General features: G+C 42.2%; 1 protein-coding gene and 2 long non-coding RNA genes across 3 annotated transcripts in view; 2 read left to right on the top strand and 1 right to left on the bottom strand.

Annotated features, from left to right (window-relative positions):
- The window catches only part of rragca (Ras-related GTP binding Ca), a 41,621-nt gene extending 38,739 nt beyond the window's left edge, over positions 1 to 2,882 (top strand). The window contains exon 6 of the mRNA XM_059954431.1: positions 281 to 2,882. Coding sequence (XP_059810414.1) covers positions 281 to 432 — 152 coding nt within the window. The 3' untranslated portion in view covers positions 433 to 2,882. The remainder of the gene's footprint in view (positions 1 to 280) is intronic.
- An 11,886-nt stretch (positions 2,883 to 14,768) lies between these two features.
- Positions 14,769 to 20,138, bottom strand: LOC132383454 (uncharacterized). Its single transcript, XR_009508691.1, has 2 exons — positions 20,032 to 20,138; positions 14,769 to 18,021 (listed from the first exon to the last, which is right to left on the bottom strand). It is a non-coding gene; the product is annotated as an uncharacterized LOC132383454 (long non-coding RNA).
- LOC132383452 (uncharacterized) overlaps positions 19,565 to 27,319 on the top strand; it is a 151,356-nt gene continuing 143,601 nt past the window's right edge. Inside the window, exon 1 of the long non-coding RNA XR_009508689.1 lies at positions 19,565 to 19,707. This is a non-coding gene — a long non-coding RNA (uncharacterized LOC132383452). The remainder of the gene's footprint in view (positions 19,708 to 27,319) is intronic.

The raw sequence follows: 27,319 nt of genomic DNA, 5'->3' as shown, positions 1-27,319 counted from the left end.
TTCATTGTACCCTATTCTAAAGTTACTGTATGGTTTTCTTGTTCAGATATTGGCACAAATTAGTCTTAAACATAACCACCATGATAGATGGTTTTAATGCAAAAGATAAATATTCAATTAAGTCATTTAGTTCCCACATTAGAAAAGTGCATGAAAATCTCTTGGGTCTGTGCTCCTGATCTTGACAGAATCTTACACTTCCAACAAAGTTGTGTAGGTAAGATACAGAATGGATAAAAGTGGAGAACTGAAGTTTCTAAGTTGCTGCTGTCTTTTCCAGGTTTGATAGACTACAATTTCCATTGTTTCCGTAAAGCCATCCACGAGGTATTTGAGGTTGGAGTCAGTGCTCATAGACCAAGCAGCCACCAAGTCAATATGCAGAACATGAAGACAGTAACTCACAATGGCACACCCAGAGCTGCTGTGTAGCCAACCAAAGGATGACTGTGCCAACCTTCCTGTGATTCAAGTCTGCTGGTGCAGCAGTAGACAAAAAAATGAAGCAGAGCACATCAGGACTTGCATTAAGGACTAGAGTGGTGCCCTCTCAAGAAGAACATTGTGTACTGAACCTTTGTGGATTAACGCTAAGCAATTCTGTAAGCTGTATCTGTACACTGGGAGGTCTAGCTGTGTCAGTACAGTGGTGGCTTTGCAAAGTACCAAACCCACAATCATGCCAGAATAATATTTCCATTGGATTAGCCTTTTGATCTGATTTGTACTATAGTACAGATAGAATAAGTGAACATCATTATCATGGCCTAAATATTTTCTACAACTCTTTTGAATTATTGTTATAAATACTCTTACCTCTATTCCACTGCCTCCCACTATTTTGTTTTTCTCCCCATGTCCCATTATCTGAAGGCTTTGGTTTGTGGACCCATGGTGAAAGTGTAGCAGCACATAAACGACCAGGATGTTAAGACGACTGCAGTCACTTGACCTTTTGTGAAAAGACCACTTGCGGTTATGAGGGATTTAGACAGGGTCACCTAGATGCTATCTGCATTGCCTACTGCTTAGAATGATTCCAAATTTGTGTGCAAGTATTTGCACTAACATAATTCCGTTCAGTACGTTGCAGAATGCAGTTTCTTTCCACCCACAATTTCTTTTGATGACCAGTTTCACGGCAAATGCAGGGGGAGCAAATGCACAACTGAAATGCATAGAATTCTGGATTTAATTGAAATGAATGGAGCCTTGAGTGAAGTAAAATAGAAATGCTGAACCTACTGTGTGGTTGTGTGTAATAATTGTCAGCACTCTGCAAATTGTATTGCAGCTGACGTGGTTTTGTGTTGGCATCTATTGTCACAAGTTTATTTAATTTTGATCCTATTCTGTTTGGTGCAGAACATTCCGCATACATACTAGCAATGAGGCGAATTGAGTGTGAAGCCTATCTTTGTTTTATTGAATAATATTTCATTCAAAATTCACCAATAATGGCCACATGCATTGATGGCCATTATTGGATTTCTTCATTAATAATACAAAGTGAATTGAGATGTTGCTTTGATTAAAAAGAAAATACTCAGTCACATGAAACTATGACTAGCTGGCCAATCAAATAATATGGGTGAAAGAGGAAGATATTGCAAATAATAACCAGCATGTGTTTAAATGATACTGTTATGACATTACAACAATATTGCATATCCCAATGCACATTTCTTGTTACTACTTGTTCTGTGTTTCACACGTCCCTTAAAAAAAACACACCACTGTATGCTTGTATGCATTCACAGTGTGAATAGATCTGATTCTGACACTGCAGGTGATTCTTGACTGTACTGTGATGTTGAATTGCTTCAGTATTCACTTAAAACTCTCCATATTCCTCAGCTGGAAACGTGATGCCTTTTTTTTATTTATAGCTTTCTTTCACAAAACTGTTTTAAACTTGGGTTATCAATAAATCTGTAACTGGCATTGGATGTTTTGTACTCTTCATGAAATCCTGAATCTTCTGGGCACTATTCTAACAATTTAAGTGAGCATGATAGATAAATCAGTGCATTTCTTTCATTTAACAGGAGTAGAGATTTGTAGGTATTTGGAAATGTTCCACTGGTCATCAGAAAGACCATTGTTCAATGGTTAATGTACAGACTTTTGTTTTTTTTTTAAAAAGACCTGTTCCTGAATGTTCCATTTCTAGAATTATATTTCCATGACTAAATTTGCTCTGAAATGGTGAATACAATCTGTCAGAAAACTTATATAATAATATCTTGAAGAAGGGAATAGAAGTATAGTTTTGGTTGCCCTAGATCTCTTAATTGTAGTCAAAAGGGTTTGAGAAACTGCTAAGAAGTTTCTTTTTGATAAAATGTTAAATTTTAAAGAATATGCAGCATTGTATGTGAATTTGGTCTAATTGAAATACTCTCTGAGTCAGGTCTTTAAAATTAATCTAAAGTTTCATTTACATTGCAATTTGATTAATAACAGAGTGATATTGGAGAATTTTCAAGACAAATTTATTGGGAAGTCTGGTCAACTTTATTCACTGGAACACATCCAGTGTCTGATGGCTTTTGGGAGAGTCTCTGGTATTGGTCATTTGCTGTTCCTGTTCTAAGGTGATGGGTGAAAATGGGGACCTAAAAATGGAAGACACACTTTCTTTAAAACTGCTTGTGCATTGGCACCCCGTACCAAAACTGGAGCCTACTTGCCTACTATCAGCTGTGAAATACCTTGCTTTAATATTTCACCAAGCTGATTGTTGTAATTCCCATGGTTCATTATTGTGTAATGATACTATATATACACATGGCCTACTGAATCCTTGTATCATCTCCAAAAGGAACTACACATTCTGATGTCAGAATGTGTTTGTGCTAGAATAAATCTGTAATTTTTCACCTCCAGCGTGCCATTGTTTTCTTTCCCTTTTCCCTGTTATTCCACTCCCCACAGAGGTATTCTGATGTCCCTAATCTTAAAAGTTATCAATTTTTTTTTAGGAAAAATAAACTTGTGGTACCTGTAACTGAAATTATAAGATAATGCTGTTGGGTCTTGCAGATAGTGTCAAACTTGAGAACAGTAATTAATGAATTGGTAATGAGTTATCTCATTTTGTGGTAGCCATCTTGAATATTGTTTTATACATGTCACTTGACAATCTTTTGTCAGTTATCTTTGATAACTGGCCTTTCTTCAATAGGAGTAGTTAATATTGTTAAATGTTTTCCTGTTCCTTTTTAGGGTTGTGTATGGTAATAATAGTAGCATTCCAGATATGGAATTAGCCTGATCAAATCCACAAACAGCATCAAACCATGAAACTTTGGAGAACTCGTATAGCTGATAGCATCCCAAAGTATTGTAGCACATGTTCTTTGTACTTTGATATGTCGGACAAGAGGCCTTTTAAAATCCAAGTTAATGGAGCCCAAGGTCAATCAGAATTATAATCAACTGATGCAACTAATTGACTTTTTTTGGAGTAGACACTATCTTCACTTATTTGAAGTTAAGATTAGAATTTGTGTGTATAGTTTCAAATTGGAACCTATAGCTGTATCTAGTTCAAACTAACACGTGCTGGAGGAACTCAGCAGGTCAGCCAACATCTATGGGAGCGAATAAACAGTTGACATGTTGGGCTGAGACTACTTCAGGACTGAGATGGAAAGGGGGAAGATGCCGGAATAAAAAGGTGGCGGGGGGGAGGGGTGAAACCAGTTGGGGGTAAATGTCAAAGCTAGAGAAGAAGGAGTCTGATAAAGGAGAATTGACCATAGGAGGAGGGGATCCAGGGTGAAGTAATAGGCAAGTGAGAAGCGGTTAAAAGGTCAGTTGGAAATGGGAGGAGCTTAGTTTACTGAAAGGAGAAATTGATGTTCATGCCATCAGGTTGTATCTAGTTCCTTTCTATGAAGTTTTAATTGTTTTAGGGAATATCAGAAAAAGAACTTGTAAAGATCTGAACTTATCAGTTATTTACCTGAAGTGTTCTACGGCAGAAAGTAGGGATCTACCTACTTGAGAGGTCTTAATATTTCACGTTCTGGTCTGCATTAATCAAAAACCTTGACACATTTGGATGGGGATTAGTTTCATTTTGCAAATGTTGCTGTAAACAATGTCTGTGAATTTTGGCTTTATTATGCTGTGGGCTACATTTCTTGTATATCCCAGATAACTGGAAGAAATAAGCTTTCAAATGTGTAATTCAGGGTGCAAACCCAGTTTCAGAATTTGTCCTCGAAGTGCCAAATAAACAATGTACACTGCAAGCTAGCCAAAGAAATGGAAGTAAAAATGTTCTTTGCCAACTGCAGGACTTCACTGGGTGCACCTTGGCCTGTCCTGGCCGGATAGCCTGATATCAGTAGTGGGGAAACTTTAGAAGGACAGTGTCTCATCAGGAGTCAGCATAGCTTTCTCCTCCTATTTCTTCAAGATTATGCTTGAAGAAACTTGGATTTTAAAAAGGAAACCAAAAGGGTACAGGCAAATGAGGTTAGGGCAGTGGTCATTGTCTATTTTGACTTTAGCAAGACTTTCAACAAGATCTTGCATGGTAGGCTGGTCTGGAAGGTTAGTTCCCTTGGAATTCGGGGGGAGCTAGTTTGATTGAGTCTGAATTTCCTCAAGATAGGAAGTACAGGTGGTGATTTTACTTGAAATCTTGGCCTCAATAACTCTTTGTGCAAATGGATTCTGGATATCCTTGCTTATAGACCCCAGTCAGTTGGGATTGGCAACAACATAGCCTCCACAATCTCCTTCAGCACAGGTGTGTGCTTAGCTCCCTGCTGTACTCTTCACATCTATGACTGTGTGGCGAAGTACAGCTCCAATGCCATATTCAAGTTTGAAGACACCACTGTTGTGGGCTGAATCAAAGGTGGTGACAAATCAGTATACATGAAGGAGACTGAAAATTGCTAGTGAGTGGTGTCAAACAGTACTGTCTCACTCAATGTCAGCAAGGCCAAGGAACTGCTTAAAGACTTGAGAGGGAAACCAAAGGTCCATGAACCAGTCCTCATCTGAGGATCAGAGATGGAGAGGGTTGATAACTTTAAATTCCTGTGTGCTACTATCTCAGAGGACCTGTCTTGGACCCAACGTGCAAGTGCAATTGTGAAGTAAGCATGGTAGCACCTTCGGAGTTTGCTGAGAGTTGGCATGACACCTAAAACTTTGATAAACTTCTACAGATGTTTAGTGGAGAGGATAGTGACTGGCTGCATCACAGCTTGGTATAGAAACACCAATACCTTTCAACAGAACATCCTCCAGAAGGTTGTGGATTCTGCCCAGTACATCATGGGTAAAGCCCTCCCAACCATTGAGCACGTCTACTGTACGTGAAATGCTGTCATAGGAAAGCAGCATCCATCATCCGAGATCCCCACTACCCAGGCCAGGCTCTCTTCCTGCTGCAGCCATCAGGTAGAAAGTACAAGAGCCTCAGGACTCTCAACCACCAGGCTTAAGAAAAGTTGCCATCCCTCAACCATCAGGCTCTTGCACGAAAGGGGTTAACCCCATCACTGAAATGTTCCTACGATCAACGATAAGGACTCTATCTCATTGTCTCAGGTTCTTGTTATTTATTGCTATTTATTTATATTTGCATTTGCACAGTTTGTTTTCTGCACTCCGGATGATCTTTCATTGACCCCCTTATGATTGCTATTCTACTGAGTTGCCAACAGGAAAACGAATCTCAGGGTTGTGTATGGTGACATATACAGAATGTTCTTTAATAATAAAAGTTACTTTGAAAGGTGGTTTCTCAGAATGGATGCCGCTAACTAATAGTGTTCCATGGTGGTCGGTGTTGGGACCTTTTGAAATTCATTATTCAGATAAATGATTTGTTTACAAATGCACCAGACTTGATCTGTAAGTTTGCAGATGACAAAATTAGATGTTGATTGTGCAGGTTATTGTAGGTCACACAGGGATTTTGTCACTTAGGGAAGTGGGCTAAGGAGAGGCAAATGGATCTCAATACAGATAAGAGTGAGATAATGTACTTTGGAAACTAGCATGGACATGGACAATGAATAGTAGAGCATTAGTGAGTGTAATAGAACGAGACCTAGGATAGATAGTTTATTGATCCCAAAGGAAATTACAGTGTCACAGTAGCATTGCAAGTGCACAGATATAAACATTAGAAGAGAAGTAGAACAAATAAAAAAAATAAGTCTAACAGGAAGGGGGTCATTGCTCCTGCAGCAATAGGTTAACTCATTGTGGGGCCTAATGGCTGTGGGTAAGAACGAGCTCGTCTTAGTGCTCTTTGGAGCAGCGCAGTTGTCTTACAAGTGCATGGTTTGTTGAAACTGATATGGTGGAATAGGCACTTGGCACACTCCCTTCGTCAGTCAGGGTACTGATTGTAGGTGGTGGGATATGATGCTGCACTTGTATTAAGTTGTTGGTAAGTCCTGTGTAGAATTTTGGACCCTCTGTTATACGAAAGACAATCAAGTTGGCCAGAGTGCAGTGAAGGTTTGAGGATGTTGCCAGAACCAGAGGGCCTGATTAGAATTTGTCTAGGCTAGGTCTTATTCCTTGGAATGTAGGAGAATAAAGGGCAACCTTTTAGAAGTATTTAAAACGATGAGATTATCAATCTGGCTGAAGGCAAGTAATTTTCCCCAGGATCGGAGCCCAGAACTAGGGGCCGTGAGCGCACAGTAAAAAGGGAAATGTTTAAAAGGAACCCAAGGGGCAACTTTTCTCACAGCGAGAGTGAGTGGATGGACCACGTTGTCAGAGGAAGTGAATGAAGCAAGTACAATAGGCTCATTGGAAGGACCTGGATAGGTAGATGGGGGGTCAGGGTGGGAAATATGGACAGATTGCAGGAATTTGGAATGAGCTAGTTGGGCGCTAGGGTTCACATAAAGCACCTCTGCAATATCTACCTACCTTTACTCCTCACTGACCTTTTACCTCTTATCACCTGCCCAATATGAACCCCTGGGTCCCCTCCCATCCCCTTCCTCCTCTGGTCCACTCTCCTGTCAGATTCCTTCCTCTCCAACCCTTGACCTTTCATACCCACCTGGCTTCTCCCATCACCTTCCAACTAGCCGCCTCCTCCTCCCCCCCCCCCCCACCTTTTTAGTCAGTCATCTTCCCCCTTCTCCACCCGGAGAAGGGTTTTGGATCAAAATGTTGGCTGTTTCCTCTTTTCCATTGATGCAACTTAACCTGCTGAGTTCCTCCAGCATTTTGTGTCTGTTGCTCTGGATTTCCAGCATCTGCACATATTCACTGTTTATACCTGAATCTGTTTCATTGCTCTTACAATTTTCATCCTGGATCCAGGATCTTCTGAATTTGCTGCTGCTGTTTGTCCAGCAATGGGATTAGCTCAAAAATCTGGTTCCTTGTGTTACTTGAGCTATGTTAAAACATACAGCAGGAGGCAGGAATGGGCCTATCATTACATTGAGGTCAAAGACTTAATTTTAGTGAATCTTGGAGCCCTGACTGCACATTCACCATCCTCAGTCAGTTTTGATAAAGGAGCTTGATGCTGAGTGAGTGACAGCTGCAATCTCCAGTCTCATCTGCCATCCTGATGTGCATGGGGGCTGGAGCTGACCATGTAGAACTGAAGCATGCCATTCCTCCTTAATCCCTGACCTTTTTGTCCTCGCAATGCTTTTCAGCGCCAGTTTCAATCCCACTGCTGTCTGCAAGAAGTGAGGAGGTTCTGAGTGCTCTTTCCACTTTCCAAAGACGCACAGGTTAGCAACATGCACAGATTGCTGGAGGAACTCAGCAGGTCAGGCAGCATCCATGGAAATGAATATACAGTTGGTGTTTCTGGCCAACACTCTTCAGGAATGGAAAGGAAGAGGGCAGACACCAGAAGTGGAGGGGAAGGAGACTAGCTGGAATGCGATGGGTGAAGCCAGGTGGGTGGGGAAAGTTGAGGACTGGAGAGGAAGGAATCTGATAGGAGAGGAGGGTGGATTATAGGAGAAAGGGAAGGAGGAGGGACCCGGAGGGGAGGTGATGGGCAGATAAGTGGTAAGAGGTCAGAGTGGGGAAATAGTAAGTTGTGGACTTGCTGTGTTGGTCCCAGAAGCATGTGGACATTGGTGGGCTTCTGCAGTCCGTCCTTGGCCTGAGTTGGTGTTGATGCGAGCATTGCATTTAACTCTTTTGATGTGGTATGCAAAGCTAATCTCTTTAATTCACCAGTAGAAGCACTCTCATGTGTTCAGCAGACAGACCCGAGGATATACTGATTGACTGCACCTCTGGGTCCCACTTCCTTTTACCATGTTCATGTGCCCCGCTCTGCAGAAAGAGCTGCATGCCATGCTCACTGCATTCCCTGTTTCACTTTCATTCCCTCCCTATATTTCTCCCATTTGGCTCACAAATCCTTGTACTCCTTCCTCTCCACACCAAGTATGATCCTCTAATGTAATCAAAAAGTAATAATTTCAATTTAAAGTTTATCAGTCTCAGCAAGAGATTTGCATTTGTCCCGATAATTCAGGGCTCACCTGTCTAACCCAGCAACATTCAAATAATGGTGTATATCTGGAGAAATGTAATCAGTTGTTCTAGGTAGAGCAAAAAAAAGTTCCTGGAAGCTGATATTGTGATTTATTAACAATCTATTTTAATTTCTCTAGGACAGCCAGAGGATTTATAGAAATACAGTTTCACTGTGCACGGTATTTCTTTTCTGCAAAATGTAATTAATGAATGTCTTAACATTTGATAAGCCTGGTTTAAACTTTGCAAATGATCTGGGATTTGACAACTAAATTTATTGCACTCGTTGTTGTTTTGGCCGTGCACCAATAGAGGGCAGGAGATGCACAATAGTATAAATGAGTGGCAATCTGTTGAACATGCAACAGGGGATGCTCTGTAACATGAGAAATGGATAACTTTTGGGAAGCACCAGAGAGACATTCTGTAAAGGTCAATAAACCAGCTCTTTGGAATCAAATGATCTTGCCTGGTATCCCAGGGCTGGTCACCTGCGCTGCCAACCCCTCCCCTCACCCCTGGTATTCATCCTCTGCCTCCTGTCCCACACCCCTCCCGCGGTGCTCCGCCCTCACCATTCCCCACATCCTTTGCTCCCACCAGATTTTAAAAGCTCGCTCTCCTCTCCACATTGACAAATACTGTGCTGTGCAGAACTCTTAGGCACCCTAACTCTATACACTTAAGACGTTTGCACATTAATGTACATCTTCACTGCCGACATCAGGTAAAATTGTGCTGCATTTGTTGAGAGCAGCTTCTTTGCAGCTGCTGAGAACTTGTCAGAACCCCACTGAGTTAAGAACATGTGATTGTAGCCACCTCCATTATGTTTCATGTGATTTGATACAAAGCCATTTTGACACATCTGTCATTTTGTCAGAATTAGCTTCTCATTGTAATCTAATTGCGCAAAGGTTTTAATATGAAAATAACTATCTTTAATCTTTCACACGCAGTTTAAACTCAACTGGGAAAGCTCCAAGACACTATTTAGAGAAACAGTACAAGTACCAGGTCCTTCTGGCCCATGACCCCCCTGCCTCCCAGGGTTTGGTGGGGGGGGGGGGGGAGGTCTCCTATACCTTTGGAAAGGTAAGTGTGTTACTAGTTAGCAATATACTACATTGATAGCAGCTACATCATAATTTACAATTCAAACTCAAAGTTCAGACCTGCTACCAAAATTACAATCTCCAGTTCAATTTCATTCATTTGTTAGGGGATGTTTCAGAACTGATGGATGCAGAATACCATTTGCAGCAGGACCTAAAGATAATGGCCAGTCCTCTTCCTCAAAGGAGTAATGTGCAGATTGAAGATGATGAAGAACTTGAAGTCACGAGTACATCGTCCCAGGTGTGCAAGGCTTGCAATGGTGCAATTTGCTTTCCCCTCCTGTGGTAGGGAGGCATTTAAATGGGGCCAGCTTGCCAGCTTTGTTACTCTCTACTTATGACTGAAAAAGTGTTTGTATCAGCCATTTTAGATCATTGGGAAAGACAAGGCCAGTAGGCCAGTGGTTGTTAAACTCTGGTGGGTAATTTTCAAGTAACTCCATCTAAGTATGAGTGCTTCAAATCATAAGGCAGAATCCCTGAATCAAAAGCAGAGAAAAATTTTAAAAATGGACTTTCGGTCCTTAACTGAAAAATTTAAACTTTTTCATTCCTTTCATCTCTGCCTCCCCTCCAATGGAGGTGAAAGTAAAAAAAAATGGTAATGTCACAGGCCTTGTACATACAACTAAGGCAATAGTGTACCAGGCACTTCTGTTTTTAATTGCTTCAAGATCTCCTGTAGTTCATTTCTTTGTGAAAGTGGTTGGGCCATTGTGTTTAGGTTTTGCGGCTAATGTTAATCTTTAACCCTCGGTTTCAAAATATTCACTTGCAAATGAATCGGAATTCGTGATTTTGGTAGCATGTTTGATCTTGTGAGTTTGGACTGCAAATTGTGTTGTAGCTGATATTACCTGTTTCCAGATCTGTAACAACACCGAGCCTGGCCCTTGTAGTTGTCCAACCACTGCCAAGAACTTCATTCCTCACGATTGCACTGTATAATTTGGCTAATCCCTCTAAATTTGAGATTCAAAACTGGCTGCCTGTGTTTGCTAACTTGTATCGAGTTCCACTCATGGAACATCCCCATGATTATTCCCTAATATAGCCTCAGTTTTAAAATTCCCATCCTTGTTTCTGACCCTCTTCATGGTCTCAGAAACAACTGTCTCCTCTTGACTTCACTCTTCAAGATAACTCTATTGCTGAATTTTATTTACTTAATGAAACATAGCACGGAATTGGCTTTTTGGGCTGCGCTACCCAGCCGTCTCCCCCCACCCCCCTATTTAATCTGAGCCTAATAATAGGACATTTACAATGACCAATTGACCAACCAACCAGAATGTCTTTGGAATGTGGGAGGAAACCCACGCAGTCACAGAGAGAACGTACAAACTCCTTACAGGCAACGGCAGGAATTGAACCCGGGTTGCTGGTACTGTAAAGTGTTGTGCTAATCCCAGTTTCTATTTTTCACCATAAGCAACCATGCTTTCAGCTACCTAAACTCGGGAATTCCTTTTCCTACCTATTTCTTTCCCTGTTGAAAGGTACTCTTTTTTTAAAAAAAAAGTGCTCTCTGCCTGAGTTTTTTCTTGTGTGGCTTTGTGCCAAATTTTGCTAATTTTATTAGCTGTTTTGGCCTTTATCAGTCTTTGCATTTTTCTTAAAAGATGCACAAAGCATTCTAGACCCAACAGAACATCTTTGCAGATTGAAGTATTTGCTGTTATCCCAAGGTGTGAAATTCATTTGTTCAGTTCCTCAGAAATGGCTAATAAGCAAATTAATTATTTGGCTTTGAATAATGCTTCAGCTCAGAAATGAGGTTAACCTGAAACATTGGCAACACACAAAATGCTGGAGGAACTCAGCAAGCCAAGCGGCATATGGAAAAAATGTACAGTCGACGTTTCGGGCTGAGACTTTTCAGCAAGACCCTGAAACATTGCATTTTTCTACATGGATGCTGCCTGACCTGCCCACGTTCATAACTTTTATTGCAGACTTCCAATATTTGCAGTATTTATATATTTTGTATTAGCTGTAGAAATGTCAGTTTCCTCTGCCAATCTGCAAATATATATTTTTTGAAAAGGCATATTGATTTAATTAGAAATATTTCATAGATGGAAAAATCAGTTTATGATTGACAGATAATGGAAATAAGAAATAACAATAGATACAATCACAGATAGATGCAGTGAGGTCAAAGCTTGTTATCTATCTGTCCAGGAGCTAATATGCTAATATTTCATTTTCCTGTTGCTGCATCTGGAGAAATGAGAAAATTTGCAAATACTGGAAATCCCAGCAACGCACACAAAATGCTGGAGGAACTCAGCAGGCCAGACAGCATCCGTGGAAAACAGTACAGTCAACGTTTTGGGCTGAAACCCTTGCGAATGTTTTCGGCCCGAAACACTTTTCCTAGATGCTGCCTAGCCTGCTGAGTTCCTCCAGCATCTTGTGTTTGGACAAACTAATTTGCTTTGGTTACATTTCTCAGATGTGTCAGCAGGTGGCAGCCTTGATCAGCAGATCCTCACAACTAAGCCTGCTAATAACTCACAGGCATTAGTAAATGATTACTCTATTGTTTAAGTTAACTCTCTTATTCAAGAGTTTTCAACAACTACTCCAATGCTCCTAAAAAAAAATCACATAATATTCGTTATTTGATGCAAACAAATTTATTGGCCCTAAATCCAAAACTTAATAGTTATTTTAAATAATTATGCTGAATTATATTAACAGCTATATGAATCTGGCATGCTCTCAACAGCAATATCAGTTTAATTAAACTGACAATAAATGATGGTTATCAAATATGAAAATAAAATATTATTGAAACAAAAGCACAGAAATTCTTTAAGCTTTATACAGAAAAGTATAGGTTGAATCTGGTGTATTTCAATATGAAAATAAATTAGCAGCCCTTAAGTCATAAACAAAATGTAATTAGTAAAGAAAGCAATGTGAAGAATGTTGATTAATGAAATAATTTTTCATAATTTGCACCCAGCGTGATTTTCTACTGAAATCTAACCACCTTCTGACAGACATCGACGTTCTACCCAGCCTATTATTGCAGTACTTCATAAAGATTAAAAAACAATTTATGCCAAAAAATATTAGGCAGTCCCTCAGGTCTCATTAAGCTGGTGGCATGACATTAGAAGGCAGCATCCATAAGTGATGTTCAAGTAGCTCTTTTCCAGCTGATCTGCAGGAAGCCACTTTGACTGGGCACACCTTAGGTTTGTAGGAGCTGTTTTCTATCGTTGATGCTAATTCGTTTTAATTGCTTTGATATGATGTGGGCAGTCTGAAACCATCACGCGAAGCAATTCTGAAAAGGTCAAGTTCATTTGCTGATCCATTAAACATTTTATTTCCTTTTTTTTTGTTTTGCATTTAAATGCCTCGCAGCGGCATGTCTTGACAGAATAAGAGTGTGTTATCTTGAGCAGTTGGCATATGAAAAGCCAGAGCGAGAAATGACACTTCAGATTTGTCAAGGAATGCAGTTCCTGGGCATTTAAATAGTTTCAAAATCAATACAGGTTTAATATTTACAAGATGGTTTGGGAGCTTTTGAAATGGGTGGCAGCATTCAGCAGGTCAGTCGGTGTGTGCTGTGGAGAGCAAACGATCTAGGATCTGCATTTGCATTCTTCAGCACTGAATAGCATATTAATAGGATCAGCAGGAGAAGATCTGGACTGGTAAACAATCTATAAAAAAAATCCTGATTCCAAAAAAATAAATGCCATTAAAATGCGTATCAGCAACTAAAGGAAAACGTGAGAGGTTTAGAGCAGGGAAGCTGGAGGAAGAACCAAGTTTGGAAGCAGTGGGCTTGCTGTTGGTCAGGAGCAGGTCCGAAAGGATTCAGTGCAGAGAGATTGAGTCTTCTATTGACGGGTTCTTTCTCTTACTGAAGCTTCCCGAATAACTGAAGGTGTCGGTCTGTGAAAGGTCGCAGGCGTGCTGTGTTGGTGCCGGAAGGTGTGACAACGCTCGTGGGCTGCCCCCAGCACAGCCTTGGGTATGTCGGTTGTCCGCGCAAATGGGGCGTTCCACCGTGTGTTTTGATGTATGTGTGCTAAATCCGGATCTGAGTCGGTCGCGATCGGTGTTGCCGATCTCGAGTGCAGAATACAGCACCCACAGAGTATCATCCTGCCTCGGGTTGTAATCCAGTAGCTCACTAGGAAATGTGAGGATATTTAACCAAACCAGCTACACATGTACTATGTTCATGGAGGTGGCTGAGGAGCCCATCCTTTTAGTTTCAGTTCCTTCCACTGCGGTAAAGAATAATGGAATACTGAACATGTCAGTATCAAAGCAAAGCAGCTGCCTGCTTACAGCCTCATCCACTACCGTGAATGTTTCCACCTTGCACCACAAGACTGGAGTATCTGCCATGTTTCGTATGCACCCCAGAACCTCTCCCTCCTCTCTCTACCACTCAATGAAGCAAAGGCAGTGGGTGTGTGGGTACCATATGATCTCAAAGTCCTCTGCCATGCTGACTTGCAGATGTTTACCCTATTTCATGGCTGGGTCAAAGTCCCAGGCCTTTCTGCCCGACATTACTGTAGAAGTTTCTTCATGACAAGGTCAGCAGCGTGTTGCTGCTGTGTCCTTGAGGGATTTGCGGATGGGAAACGCATGCTGGTCTTCATCCTGTGCATGACTACACTTTGGAAATGTCTTCTCCCATCGGCCGTTCAGGATTTTCTCTGGTCAATCTGTGCCTGAGTCATTTTCCAGGATCAATAATGAACAATAAACCTTTGAGTAAAATACTGAGGGGTGATCAGTGCTTGTGAAACACTGACCAGAATTTATTTAAATTTTAAGGAGAGGCAAGGTTAGAAAATTAGCCTAACTGTCTGGGTTAAACAAATCAGACTTCTTTTATTCGTTTCAATTAACCCAATTGTTAGATATTTGCAAGAGCAGTTCTAGGGATTGCATCTAATAATTTGGCAAAGAAGAAAGAAATGGCAGTGACTTCATATGAAGGAGATGGGAACGATATTACACAGTTCTATAGGGAAGCTTTTGCATCTCAGAGAAATGTGTTTTTCGCTTTCCCAAGGAAATTTTATGTCAACAATAATTTATTGCAGATGGGAATTTGCAAAACATGAAATTCCGTCTTCCATTCAGTAACTCTATTCAGAATCAGGTTTAATATCACTGGCACGCCATGAAATTTGTTAACTTTACAGCAGCAGTACAATGTAATACAAGATGAACAGAAAAATTACAGTAAGTATACATCTACATAAATAGTTAAATTAAATAAGTAGGGCAAAAACAGAAATAAAAAGTAAAACATGACGGGTGATAAGTTCGTGGCATCAGGTAGAAGGAGACAATTTTAGAAAACAGCACATTTATTTTTCCTACATTTACACACTTAGTCCAGCGGTTGTGGAGCATGTGGATCCCTTCTTTGTAGAAGTCAGCGTCTTGGACCTCCAGAAAGTGGTCCACAGCATGGGGTGACTGATAAGTTCGTGGCCTAAGGTAGAAGGAGATGAATTATTAACTTCAAACTTCCTGCATAATCACTCAAAGAGTTGAACTGCATGTGTGTGTAACGAGAGCTGTAAAACTCATCTCCTTTTGTAACTGTTTCATGGAGAAAAGACTAGAACAGGTTTAAACAAAAAATTAGGGCCAGTAAGAGGACGAGCTGCAAAGCCATCTCTTCATTATCACAGACATAGCTGGGCTTTTTCTATTCATGAGTTTAATGAATAATCATTTGAAATTATTATATAATTTAGTCATCACGTATCTAAATTGCAGCACATAAGGTGTGGTATGTCACCTGGATTTTTTTAAGAGACGACAGCCTTATGCTTAATAATACTGCAGACTGGTTATCAAAAGTTGAAATGAATTCAGAGGACAAAAAATAGAACGGAACTGAGCATTACTGATCGCAGCATTACTGCCGACCTCTCGTGCAAAGCCAAAATGGTTTACGGTAGAAGAATTACAAATGTGAGAGAGTCTGCAGATGCTGGAAACCCAAAGCAAAACACCCTAAATGCTGGAGGAACTCAGCAGGTCAGGCAGCATCAGTGGAAATGAATGAGCAGTCAAGGTTTCAGGCTGCGACCCATCATCAAGACCGAAGGTAGAAGAATTCTCGTGGAACAAATTTTTAGAAGGTAAACTAATAATGGGGTGGGGGAATAGTAATATAGGCAAGAATTTTTATCTTCCTTGCTTAATTTTGCTTTGATTTTAATCATCAACAGTGAAATAAGTTTAGTTATAATGTTGCATGAGGGAAAAAAGCTGCAGATCGTGAATTCTATTTAACATCGATCAAATATATGGCCTGACAACTTCTCACTTGCTCACTACTAGTAGAACTGTTGGTCTAGAGGGCCTAACCTATCTGCTTATAGTGGAGAAGAAAACAGGTTGTGGTAGTTGGATATCCATTTACATTGTTCAATTTATTCATTCATGCACTAGAGCCATAGGGACCAAGGCCAAATTGGTAACTGCCTTTGGAGAACCACCTTCTCAATCACTGTAAGTACGGATGGTGAAGACACACTAACAGCCAGTGCTGAGTTCCTGGATTTTAACCTAACCTCAAAGATGGAACGGAAATGTATTTCCAAATTGGGATGCCGTGCAGCTCTAGGGACAAGTTTTAGGTCTACCGATGTGCTTGTTCTAAATCGAGGTAACAGTGGGAGGAGTGATGTATTTTAAGGCACTAACCATTTGTCAGAATCACCATCATATGTTGTGGAATTTGTTAACTTTGAGGCAGCAGTGTCAGGCAATACATGATAGTATAGAGGAAAAATCAGTGAATTACAGTAAGTGTATATAATCACAGTAAGTTAAAAGTAAAATTTATTAGAGTACATATATGTCACCACATATAACCCCGAGATTCTTTTTCCTGCAGGCATACTCAGCAAATCTATAGGACAGTAACTGTAAACAGGATCAATGAACAACAAACTGTGCAAATGCAAATATAACTAAATAGCAATAAATAACGAGAGCATGAAATAACAAGGCTCTTCTGGGAAGATGGCAGCTCACCGGAACGCAGCGGCCTCTTGGGGGGCCAACCAAAAGTGCACTATTCTTTTTAAAGAAGGTTTCTTATGATCGTAAGTCTATACTGGACGCCAAGAACAATGGGTACAGCAGGTCTACCGCATCAGCGGTTTGTTTGTTGTGCAGAGCTGCCAGCACTCAGCTGGGAGAAGGAGAAGCCAGCAGTCGGCCAGGAGAAGGTTCAGAAGAGCTGACCTGGGCGCGGAACGTGTTGTTGCCTGTTACTGGAAGACGTTGGAGTTTGTACGTGAAAGCAGCGGGTAGCGTAACCGTGAGTGAGTGACTTGGATGCTTCTCTTGTGATCGCGAGACACTGTTGGACATTGATGATGCAAGACGCTGCAGGCCTGCTTCCCTTGCCTGGCGGTGAGACTGGTGACGGGGCAGCAGTGTGGCCTCAGTTGTAGCGAGGACGAGGCCTCAAGCGGGTGTGCCTACTGCTGCAATCCAGGTGAAGTGACGCTGGGGGCAGTGTAGCATGGAGTCCATGCTTGATTGGTAGCTGCCCTCTCCCATCAGTGCTGCCCTCCAGTGTTTAACCAGTGGAATGACAGGCTGAACTGCCAGGAACTGTACCATCAATTTGCATGTCGCTCAGGATCTTGGACTTTTCATGTGTCTTCTTGCATAAGGATGAGTGTGTAGTTTCTCTCTCTCACTATTTTGAATACATGTTATGCACCTTGGCCCCAGGGAAACGCCATCTTGTTGGACTGTATCCATGTATGATTTGAATGATGATTCAACTTGATTCGATAAAGTCCTTGAAGTGAGACCATTAGTTGTGGGAACACAAGAAATAGAACGAATGTAGTTACCCTCTTTTGGTCGAGAGCTGAATAAATAAGTAGTGTAAAAGTAGAAATAAAGAAGTAGTGAGGTAGTGTTCATGGGTTCAATGCCCATTCAGAAATCAGGATGGCGGAGGGGAAGAAGCTGTTCCTGGATCATTGAATATTTTTGAGCATCTCGTGTCATTGCAGCTGCTTTAGGGCACAGCCATATGGGCAGCATTTGATCAGAGGGCAGGACGTCTTTCAAATTTGCAAGGTGAGTCACTCGTCACAAAATAACTGGCCTCCAGTTTCCCCGCGGGACAGAATTCATTCCAGATATTGTTGATCTGGGATAGTGCCAGAAGACAGTTGTTTCTTAATAGAATGTGGAGTGAATTGAATTGATTGAAGACTGGCCTTGGTGATGCAGAGGAGGCTGCTCCTGTTCTTAAGTCACCTCAGATTTCTGATGGAGGACGGTGGTAAATAGCTGAGCATTACATCACACACACAGTGCCGGAGGAACTCAGCAGGTCGGGCAGCGTCTATGGAGGAGGATAAAGAGTCACCGTTTCAGGCCGAGACAATCAGGACTGGAAAGGAAAGGGCCAGAAGCTGGGACGGGGAGGGGAAGGAACTGGAAGGTGATAGGTGAAGCCATGGGGTTGGGGGGTGAGGTAAGAATTTAGAAGGTGCCCTCCCAATTCACTATCACCTCATCACCCCTATCCGCCACCCACGTACCTTCCTTTCTGTATCCTTGCTAGTCTCAACACTTAATGTGAGTACAGAGGTGTACGGATTTATCATCTAAGAGAGGGAGCAGGTGATAATTAGGGAGAGCTTCCCTTGCCTGGATTAGAACTGGTGACGTGTGGAGTGAAAATAGAGGCATCCTAGCCACATGCCCTCTGAATGTTTACCACTGCACCACACTTCCTGTAGGACATCACAAAACCAGGACTGCTTTTACTGGAGTCTGTGATGTTTAATGTAGTCCGAATCTATAGAGCAAGCTAGCTACTGTGCATTCTGCCAGAAAGCAGAGAGAAGGATAATTCAGGATTGGCCAAATTCAAAACCTCTTTTGTTGCGAGAGAACTGGTTACTGGGACTTTGCTAGGTTGCCCCAGTTTTATTCTTATTGTAGACCTTCATACTATTGCAAAGACACATCAGAGTTCAAATTACTGGGTCAGCTTCCATTCCTTTTGAACGGAAAGTGAAATTAGAACAGCATCGGGAGTTTGAAGAGATTTTGTTTGTCACCCAAAACACTCGCAAATTTCTACAGGGGGAGAAATTCCGACTGGCTGTATCACCGTCTGGTATGGGGGAGGGTGGAGGGGTCTACTGCACAAGATGGAAGTAAGTTGCAGAGAATTGTAAACTTAGTCGGCTTCATCAAGGGTACTAGCCTCTGTAGTACCCAGGACATCCTCAAAATGGTGGCGTCCATCATTAAGGACCCCTGCCACCCAGGACATGCCCACTTCTCACTCTTGTCTTCAGGAAGAAGGTTACAGGAGCTTGAAGGCCCACACTCAGCGATTCAGAGACAACTGCTTCCCTCTGTCATCAGATTTCTAAATGGACATTGAACCCATGAACGCTACCTCACTACTGTTTCATTTCTGTTTTTGCACTACCTATTTGACTTAACTATTTGATATACATAGATATACTTGCTGCAATTCGGTTTTTTCTATACTTATCATGGTCTGCTTTGTATCGCTGCCGCAAAGTTAACAGATTTCATGATATACGCCGGTGATATTAAACCTGATTCTGATAGAACTAGTGACTAACCGACTACCATTCTTTCTCATCTAGTGAGTACAGTTTGGACTATCTCTCTACATTGCACCCTTAGCTCAGTGGTGGAACTTGAAGACGCGAAACAGGAACGTTATCTGAGTGGGTGTACTGTATTATCTGAAACATGCGATTGTATTGGAATCTTTAATTTCCTGAGCACCTGAACTGGATGTGATGCATTTATGCAAATTTACTGATCCAAGTGAGTTAAGGCAAACTGCCTCCCCGTGTTTGTTTCTTTGTGACTGGTCTGACACCGTATCATTGGCATTGTGTAAAAAAAAACATAGTAAAATCTAACTGCCTAAGCTGGGCGATTGCTTAGTAGGTTGTTGAGTTCGACTGGGATGGAAGAGGAGACAACAGGACACTTGAGCGATGCACTACACCAACCACATTCGATGCATTCCAAGGTATAGTGTCAGTGGTTTATTGTACTGATCCCAGAAGCCTTTAAATGGTGTGAAAATATAACATTTTCTGGCAAGTTAACCCTCAGCCTTGACTCGATTTGGGACAAATTAGCAGCCCAGCTCAAGTCATTATTCATTATGTCATAATGTGTTAGGCACTTAACTCCTGTGCTACATAATTTAGATCTAATAAAAAATCCATGACAGTATTCTTAGCCACTTCATTAGGTCACTAATTTCTTGTAAAGAATTGTACATTAATCCTTTTCACAGCTTCTTAAAAAATGGCATATTGTTATTTTATGCTATTATTGCTAAGCTCACGTGCTGGCATCCATTTCTTGTCTGTGAGAAAACTTTTTTTCCATTCACGTTTAGCACAATTTCACTCTTGTCGAAACGTGTAGCAGAGTCTAGTATTTTCAGCCTAGTTGTTTCCAATTCACTAAGAATACTTGCGCTTGCTGGTTTAATATTAATATCGTTAATTGGCTTAAAATTCTACTTTTGACTGGAAGTTGTTGTTGTGCCTCAAGGCAGATTTGTCGTCACGCTCACATGTATGGTGAGGTGTAGGTGCCTGGTGTAGCAATGTATTTGTTGCACGTATCTCGTGGTAGCATAGTGACCAGCACAACGCTTTACAGTACGGGCTGTTGTGATGGAAATAACTGGTTCTTTGAGTCTCAACAGTAGAGACCTGGACACACACAGTTTTAATAATAAGGAATTTATTATTAAAGGGGAAGTCGGGTCAACACAAGCAACTACAATACACAGGAAGCGGTGTGGGGACAGGGTACAGTTACACATACAAAGAACGAGGGAAAAACACTACAACAGCTATCCCCCTTGACCTTGGGTAGCCGCGGCTCCCTTATCGGGACAAACGATAGACCTTCCCAAACATAAATCAATGCATTTACCTTCAATGAGGTGGTCTGTAAGAGAGAGCGAGCCAGGCACAAGTCTCACCTTTTATAGCATGGGGCTGGGCGAGGTAATCCAATTAAGGTGACCAATAATTTAGGTGCGCATTGATTAGTTGGGAGGGACCAAATGTTGATTGGCATGTGGTGTGTCCTCCGACCAGCCAGGTGGCAGTGCATCTGTCACGTGGCCGGTATCTCTGGATACACGGGTGACCCAGGTTTAATTCCCGCCGCTGCTCGCCAGGAGTCTGTATGTCCTTTCCCGTGACCGGTTTCCTCTGGGCACTCCAGTTTCCTGCCACGGCCCAAGGACGTACCGGTTGATAGGTTAGTTGGTCATCGTAAATTGTCCTGTAGGATTATATCTGGGGATCGCTGGGTGACGTGGTTCCAAGGGCCTGAAGGGACTATTCCATGCTGTTTCTCAATAAATAAGTTTAAAAAAAAATAAATCATGGTTCTGGCAGACGTGGCAGTGGGCTGAATAGGTTCTGAAGGGAAGGCCAGAACAGTGTGCTGGGTACATCACTGAGTCTAGGCACTAAAAGTAGTTCCAAGGCCTCACTTTGCAGGGCACCTCCTGGTGGCAAGAGGTCAGGTTATCGCCTCTGTCTGCCCAGAGGTGCTAAGGGGCCAACAGCCTCTGCATCAGGCCTGGGAAGGGAGCTAGCTCCTGAAATTCTCCCGTAGCAATTGCCACTGCTTAGGAAAAGTTGGGAAAGAGGGCATATTTTATCACGGTTGGGTTGGTGAACTTTCCTTCCTCCTTTCAAGAGCAACAGCTCAATAATTATTTTAACAAACTGAAATATCACAAGCTGGTACTAAGGATCATCAGCATTTGAGCCGTATGAGAAAGTAGCTGGACTGGTGTCCCAAAGGTGGCTTGAGGTAAAAGGTTTCAGAAAGCAAAACAGTGGGGGGCTGAGAAGGTTGGGCAGGGATATTTAGAGCTGAAGTTGCTGATGCTCTAAGCTATCTCTAGATTTAATGCAACAACTTGGCCAGTGCTGTGCTGTACTATGTCAGCTGGGAATTGAAAGAAACATTTTGTGTTTACCAGCTCTGTTTGCTGTGTCTCTGCCTGTGTACTGCAGCACAGAAGAAGAGGCACTTCACCCCATCCTATCCATACCAAACTGCTATTCTGCCTAGTCCCAACGACCTGCACCAGGACCATCGGCCTCCATACCCCTCCCATCCACGTACCTACCCAAACTTCTCTTTAATATTGAAACTGAATCTGCATTCACCACTTTGTTGGTAGCCCGTTCCACATTCACATTCACCCTCTGAGTGAAGAAGTTCTCCTACATGTTCCCCTTAAACATTTCACCTTTCACCCTTAGCCTATGATCTCCAGTTCTAGACTCGCCCAACCTCAGTGGGAAAAGCCTGTTTGCATTTACCCTATCTGTCATCTGCATAATTTTGTAAACCTTGGTCAAACCTTCCTTTACTCTTCTATGCTCCAGGAAATAAACTCCTAACCAGTTCAACCTATTGCTCAGGTCCTCGAGACTGAACAACATTGCGTAAGTTGGGAAGTATTCAACTATTTGGGCCAAAACTAGCTGCCAGTGGCATCACACTCCGGACTGGCCTACGTGATAACTAAAACTTTACCCTTTGCAAACCTGACATTGTTAACTTGTGCTCTCGATGTAGCCTGATCTCCAGCAGCAAGGCCCTAAACAGTGACAGTGTGTTACTCAACATCATTTTGCCACACAGGTAGAAGATTCCCCGCTTGTAAAGCTGTCAAAAGGCATTGAAGATTTGAATATCCCTGAGAATTTGAATAACTCTGAAAATTATTCAAAACTAATTTAAGATTAATCATACCAATAAAACATTAAAGTTTAGATATTTAAAAAAATTGAAAGCTTACATCTTCAATGCCAGAAATACATAAATTGGAGAAACAGTTACACAAAGGAGGAAGAAGTAAATAATCAACTGTGTGCAAAATAGTTCTCTCAAGTAAACAACTTCACAACAAGATTTCAAATAAAGTTGTGACTGATTGACATCACTGGAGGCGAAAGGGGTCCTGATGGCTTCAGGTTTGTCACGATGAACTTGGAATGATCGTAAAACTCGAGATGATAGTAATGGCTGCGGGAAGGAGGACGTCATCTTGCTGGCAATTTATTTTATTGAGATCCATTGTGGAATAGTCCCTTTCAGCCCTTTGAGCCACGCTTCCCAGATTTAATCCTAGTCACGGGGAGAATGTTCAAACTCCTTAAAGGCAGCAACAGGAATTGAACCCAGGTCACTGGTACTGTAAAGTGTCGTGCTAACCACTATGCTATCATGCTGCCTAAATTTGAAATGGTTAACTTCAGTAATCTATGGAGGGTAAAGTCAGGGCAAACTGTGAACTGGAAAGTAGCAGAGAAGGTGGCCCCATTTAAATTTACTGCTCTTTTTTAAAAAATAAATCGATCATGGAATAATTCCAAAACAAAAGATCTGAATTTGATTTGAAATTCACCAGGGCATTTTAATTGAGGATTAACAAAGGACTAATCTGAAGAGAATTTTAAGATCAATATAGAACCATTTTCTCTTATAGATTTCTTCCACCCAAATTCATGGTAGCATTCTCCAAAGGTTGTCACCATTTTCTGATATCCCAGCAGGAGTCTGAGACTCGGCATTTGTGGAAAAAGTGAGAGATATTCACATTGGTTTAATGGGAGGTACAGGTGGTTTGCAGGTAACATATAGAGAAAGGATATGAACTATGTGGGTGACAGGGTAGTTTACTGAATAGGCATATTCTTTGAAGGTATTTATGAGTTCCATATTTCCAACCTTCTGTTAAAACTCTGCCAAAACATTTTTAAAGATCTCACCCTTAAGTATAAATCCTCCTTAGCATCTATCATACCCTTTCTCTGCAATCTTCTCCAGATCCGTTATATCTGCATTCTTCCAGCCCTTGCCTTCTTTAACATTTTAATTCTCCCAAATTGCAGTTTTTGCATTTCAGCTGCCAGAGTTCCAAGCTCTCCTCAAGCCCAAATTTTCCAGCTCCTTACCCTTACTCCTTCAAGATGCTCCTTTGAATTTCCCTTTGATTACAAACTTGTAACATCCCCTATGATGTGATGGCCAATATTCCCTTTAACTATCTTCTATACTTTTTGTACTGTTTACATAAATGCAAATTGTCGGATCATTCTTACCAATCTGTCTGTTGACCTATTGTTGACCCTGTTATCCCTTCCACTAGTGTTTTTTTTACCTGCCTGCATCTTTCCCTTTTGTGCTAAAAACGTAACCTATTTTTAGTTAATTTTCCATAACCTCCAGGTTGGTTTGAATTGGACTCAAGTTTTGTATTTGAGGAGAGCTTTTGCTGTCAGGATTTTAACAGTTCAGACCCAGCCATTCCATAGACTGACAAGATTTTTAATCTGACCATGTAAGGTTATAACTAGCAATTTACACAGCAGGGAGTTAACAATGTGAGATGCTCCTGAAGTTACCAAACCACATTAGACAGGCAGTGGGCACGGAACAGTTGTTACTACTACTGTAGTGTTTGACTTGGGATCAACTTCTTGCCTCCTTTGAACGGACCAGAATTTTAAACTGCAGTCAGCGTGGATTTATTCCCAAAAAAAGAATTTTTTTTTGCTAGCTGAAGCAAATTGCCTGCTTTATATAGTGATCCTTCTAGCATCAGGGCTGGATGCAGGCAGGGAACTTGGGTCCTTGTTATAAATATCAGCTCCCAGGTTGGTCAAGTGTCTTTGTCATTTTGTTGTTTCATCAGCTGGTTTGTGCAACTCGGAGCCAGTGCTTGCTCCAGCACTAGGTCCGGAAACAAGAGCGTTAGCTGCCTCAGCGACCTCCACGGCAAATTTTCCTGTTCCCACTGACGGTTAAACAAAACACATAGAAGAACATGCAGCAACCCTATTAACCCTGTGCCTTCCAAAATCAGAGCTACTATTTGCTTGTTGTCCAGGTGAGGCAACCCTTCACCTGGGAATCTGCTGGTGTCGCCTGTTGTGTCTGGTGCTCCCGAGGTGGCCTCCTCCACATTGGCAAGACGTGCCGTAAATTGGCAGAAGCTTCGTGGAGCAGCTCCGCACTATCCGCCACAAGTGGGACTTCTCAGTGGCCGAACATTTTAATTCTGATTCCCATTCCTGTTCCGACATGTCAGTCCATGGCCTCCTAACATGCCGAGGTGAGGACACCCTCGGGGTGGAGATACATCATCTTATATTCCGCCTGGGTACCCTCCAACATGACGTTACGTGTATTGATTTCTTCCTGTAAACAAACTCCCATCCTCCTGTCTATTCCCTACTTTGACCTCTTACTTCGTCTCACCTGCAAATTACATCCCTCTGGGTCCCCTCCTCCTTCTTTCTCCCACGGTCCACTCTCCTCTCCTACCTGATTCCTTCTTCTCCAGCCCTTGACCTTTCCCACCCACCTGGCTTCACCTATCACCTTCCAGCTGCCTCCTTCCCTTCTATCTTTTTATTCTGGCACCTGCCCCCTTCCTTCTCAATCCTGAAGGAGGGCCTCGGCCTGAGACGTTGACTGTTTACTCTTCTCCAAAGATGTTGCCTGACCTGCTGAGTTCCTCCAACATCCTGTGTGCGTGTGTGTCAGTAGAGCCATCTTTCAAATATCAGGGGAGCATTCTCTCTGAGGATGGCGGCATTGGCAACGACATGCGGAGCCGCATTGAACAGGCATCACGCACAACACGCTGGAGGAACTCAGCAGGTCAGGCAGCATCTGGGGAAACGAGCAGTCAATGTTTCGGGCTGAGACCCTTAGAACCTCCAACGTGTTGCTTTGACCCCAGCATCTGCAGAGTATTTTGTGTTAAACAGGCGTCAGCTGCCTTTGAGAGACTTCAGCGTAGAGTCTTTCAGAACTGGAGCCTTCGTCCCTCCACAAAGGTCGCCGTATACCAAGCGGTCTGTGTCACCACCCTCCTTTATGGCTGTGAAGCTTGGGTAACCTACAGCTGTCACATCAAGTCCTTGGAACGCTTCCACATAAGCTGCCTCCAGCGCATCCTGGGAATTACCTGGCGTGAGCGGGTGCCTCACATTAAAATACTTGTAAAGACCAACTGCAGAAGTATTGAGGCCATGATCACCCAGCGTCAGCTGCAGTGGCCGGGGCACGTGATAAGGATGCCCCCATGTTGGCTACCCCGCAGAGTGTCATACAGCCAGCTACATCATGGTCGACGTTCAGCTGGAGGGCCGAAGAAGCGCCATAAGGATCAGGTGAAGAATGCTTTAAGGAAGTGCAAGATCAGACCCGAGGACCTGGAGGATGTTGCTGCTGACCGTAACACTTGGCGACAGCTGTGTAGGGATGGGGTTCGTATTCTGGAGATGGAAAGAACAACCAGAAGACAGCAGAAGAGAGCCAGGAGAAATGCAGCCATGGTTGCCATCACTACCACCACCACCACATATACATGTCCCACCTGCAATAGAGCTTGTGGGTCCAGGATAGGACTGTATGGTCATCAAAGATCTCACCGTTAAAGGAGTGGACGTCGTCATCGGATTTTGATGGACAACCGAAGAGAGGGAGAGTGTTGCTTTACTATTTTTTTAAAATATTTCTGACCTTCAAGTTGTCTTATCCTCTTTTGCAGTCTTGGCATAGATTTTCAACATTCCATTGCTGATGGTGCTGGTGTAGAGCCCCTGTAGCATGACTGAGGAATTAAAAGAGATGGTTTCATTGGCAATATCTAACTGTGGTAACAACGTGACTTGCATAGATTTTTGCTGAAGTTCTTGAAATTCTTGTTACATCCTGAGTTTCTTGTTACAGAATTACATTGCACATTGGCACCACATCTGCATTCAGATATGCATCTGGCAAGTACTGAGGAGAATATCAAACTAGAGGAATTTTCTTCAGCTTGATCTGTTTTCAATTCTAAATTTTATTGTGCATGTTTAAGATTTTTGCTACCATATTTAAGTTTGCACAGCTAAATTCTGGTCGGGGAATGTGACAGGTCACATGGGATTAGAAATGGATTGCATTTATCCAAGTAGTTGCATTTACAAGAAGACGTGTTGATATACAGGAAGAAAGTAGATCTTGGTAGGAATGGCAACAGAACGGAAGGTCTCTGCAAAGTTTATCTTGGCTTCAAAACTGAATTTCATATATTTTCATTGTGTTAAAGTATTGATGTGTTTAGCATTAACTTCTGTTCAAGTCCTGAAAATGGCTAAAAAAAATGTTTGGAACAGTACTTGAGTAACTTAAACCCAGTTTAAGCATATACCAAACAGGGCCTAATTAGTCCAGGCTCAACTTAAATCTAAAGTTGCTGACAACTTGTTGGACTTTCATGTGCAGTCTCCATGACAACCAGTGTAGTGGCCACAGCAGGGTAAATGGGAAAGAAAGAGGGGGAGAGCAAGTGCTAGAGAGGGAGCACCCCCTTCTCCACACCACCTTCTCCATCTACCCAATCCCCCCCTCCATGCCCCCCTCTTGTTTCATACCTCCCTATTCTTCCTACAGAATGGAGGAAATAAAGGAGGAGGAGGACGAGGGGTGAGTATTATTGCTGAGACGATGGAGCATTGTGGTAAGCAGATTTTATTAGAAGGGGCTGAGTCACAGGGAGATACATGGGGCACTAAAGGGCAGCAGGA

Source organism: Hypanus sabinus, chromosome 30 (assembly GCF_030144855.1).
Source record: "Hypanus sabinus isolate sHypSab1 chromosome 30, sHypSab1.hap1, whole genome shotgun sequence".
NCBI lineage: Eukaryota > Metazoa > Chordata > Chondrichthyes > Myliobatiformes > Dasyatidae > Hypanus > Hypanus sabinus.
Note: the sequence above shows the minus strand (reverse complement) of the source record. Positions and strands in the feature narration are given on the sequence as shown.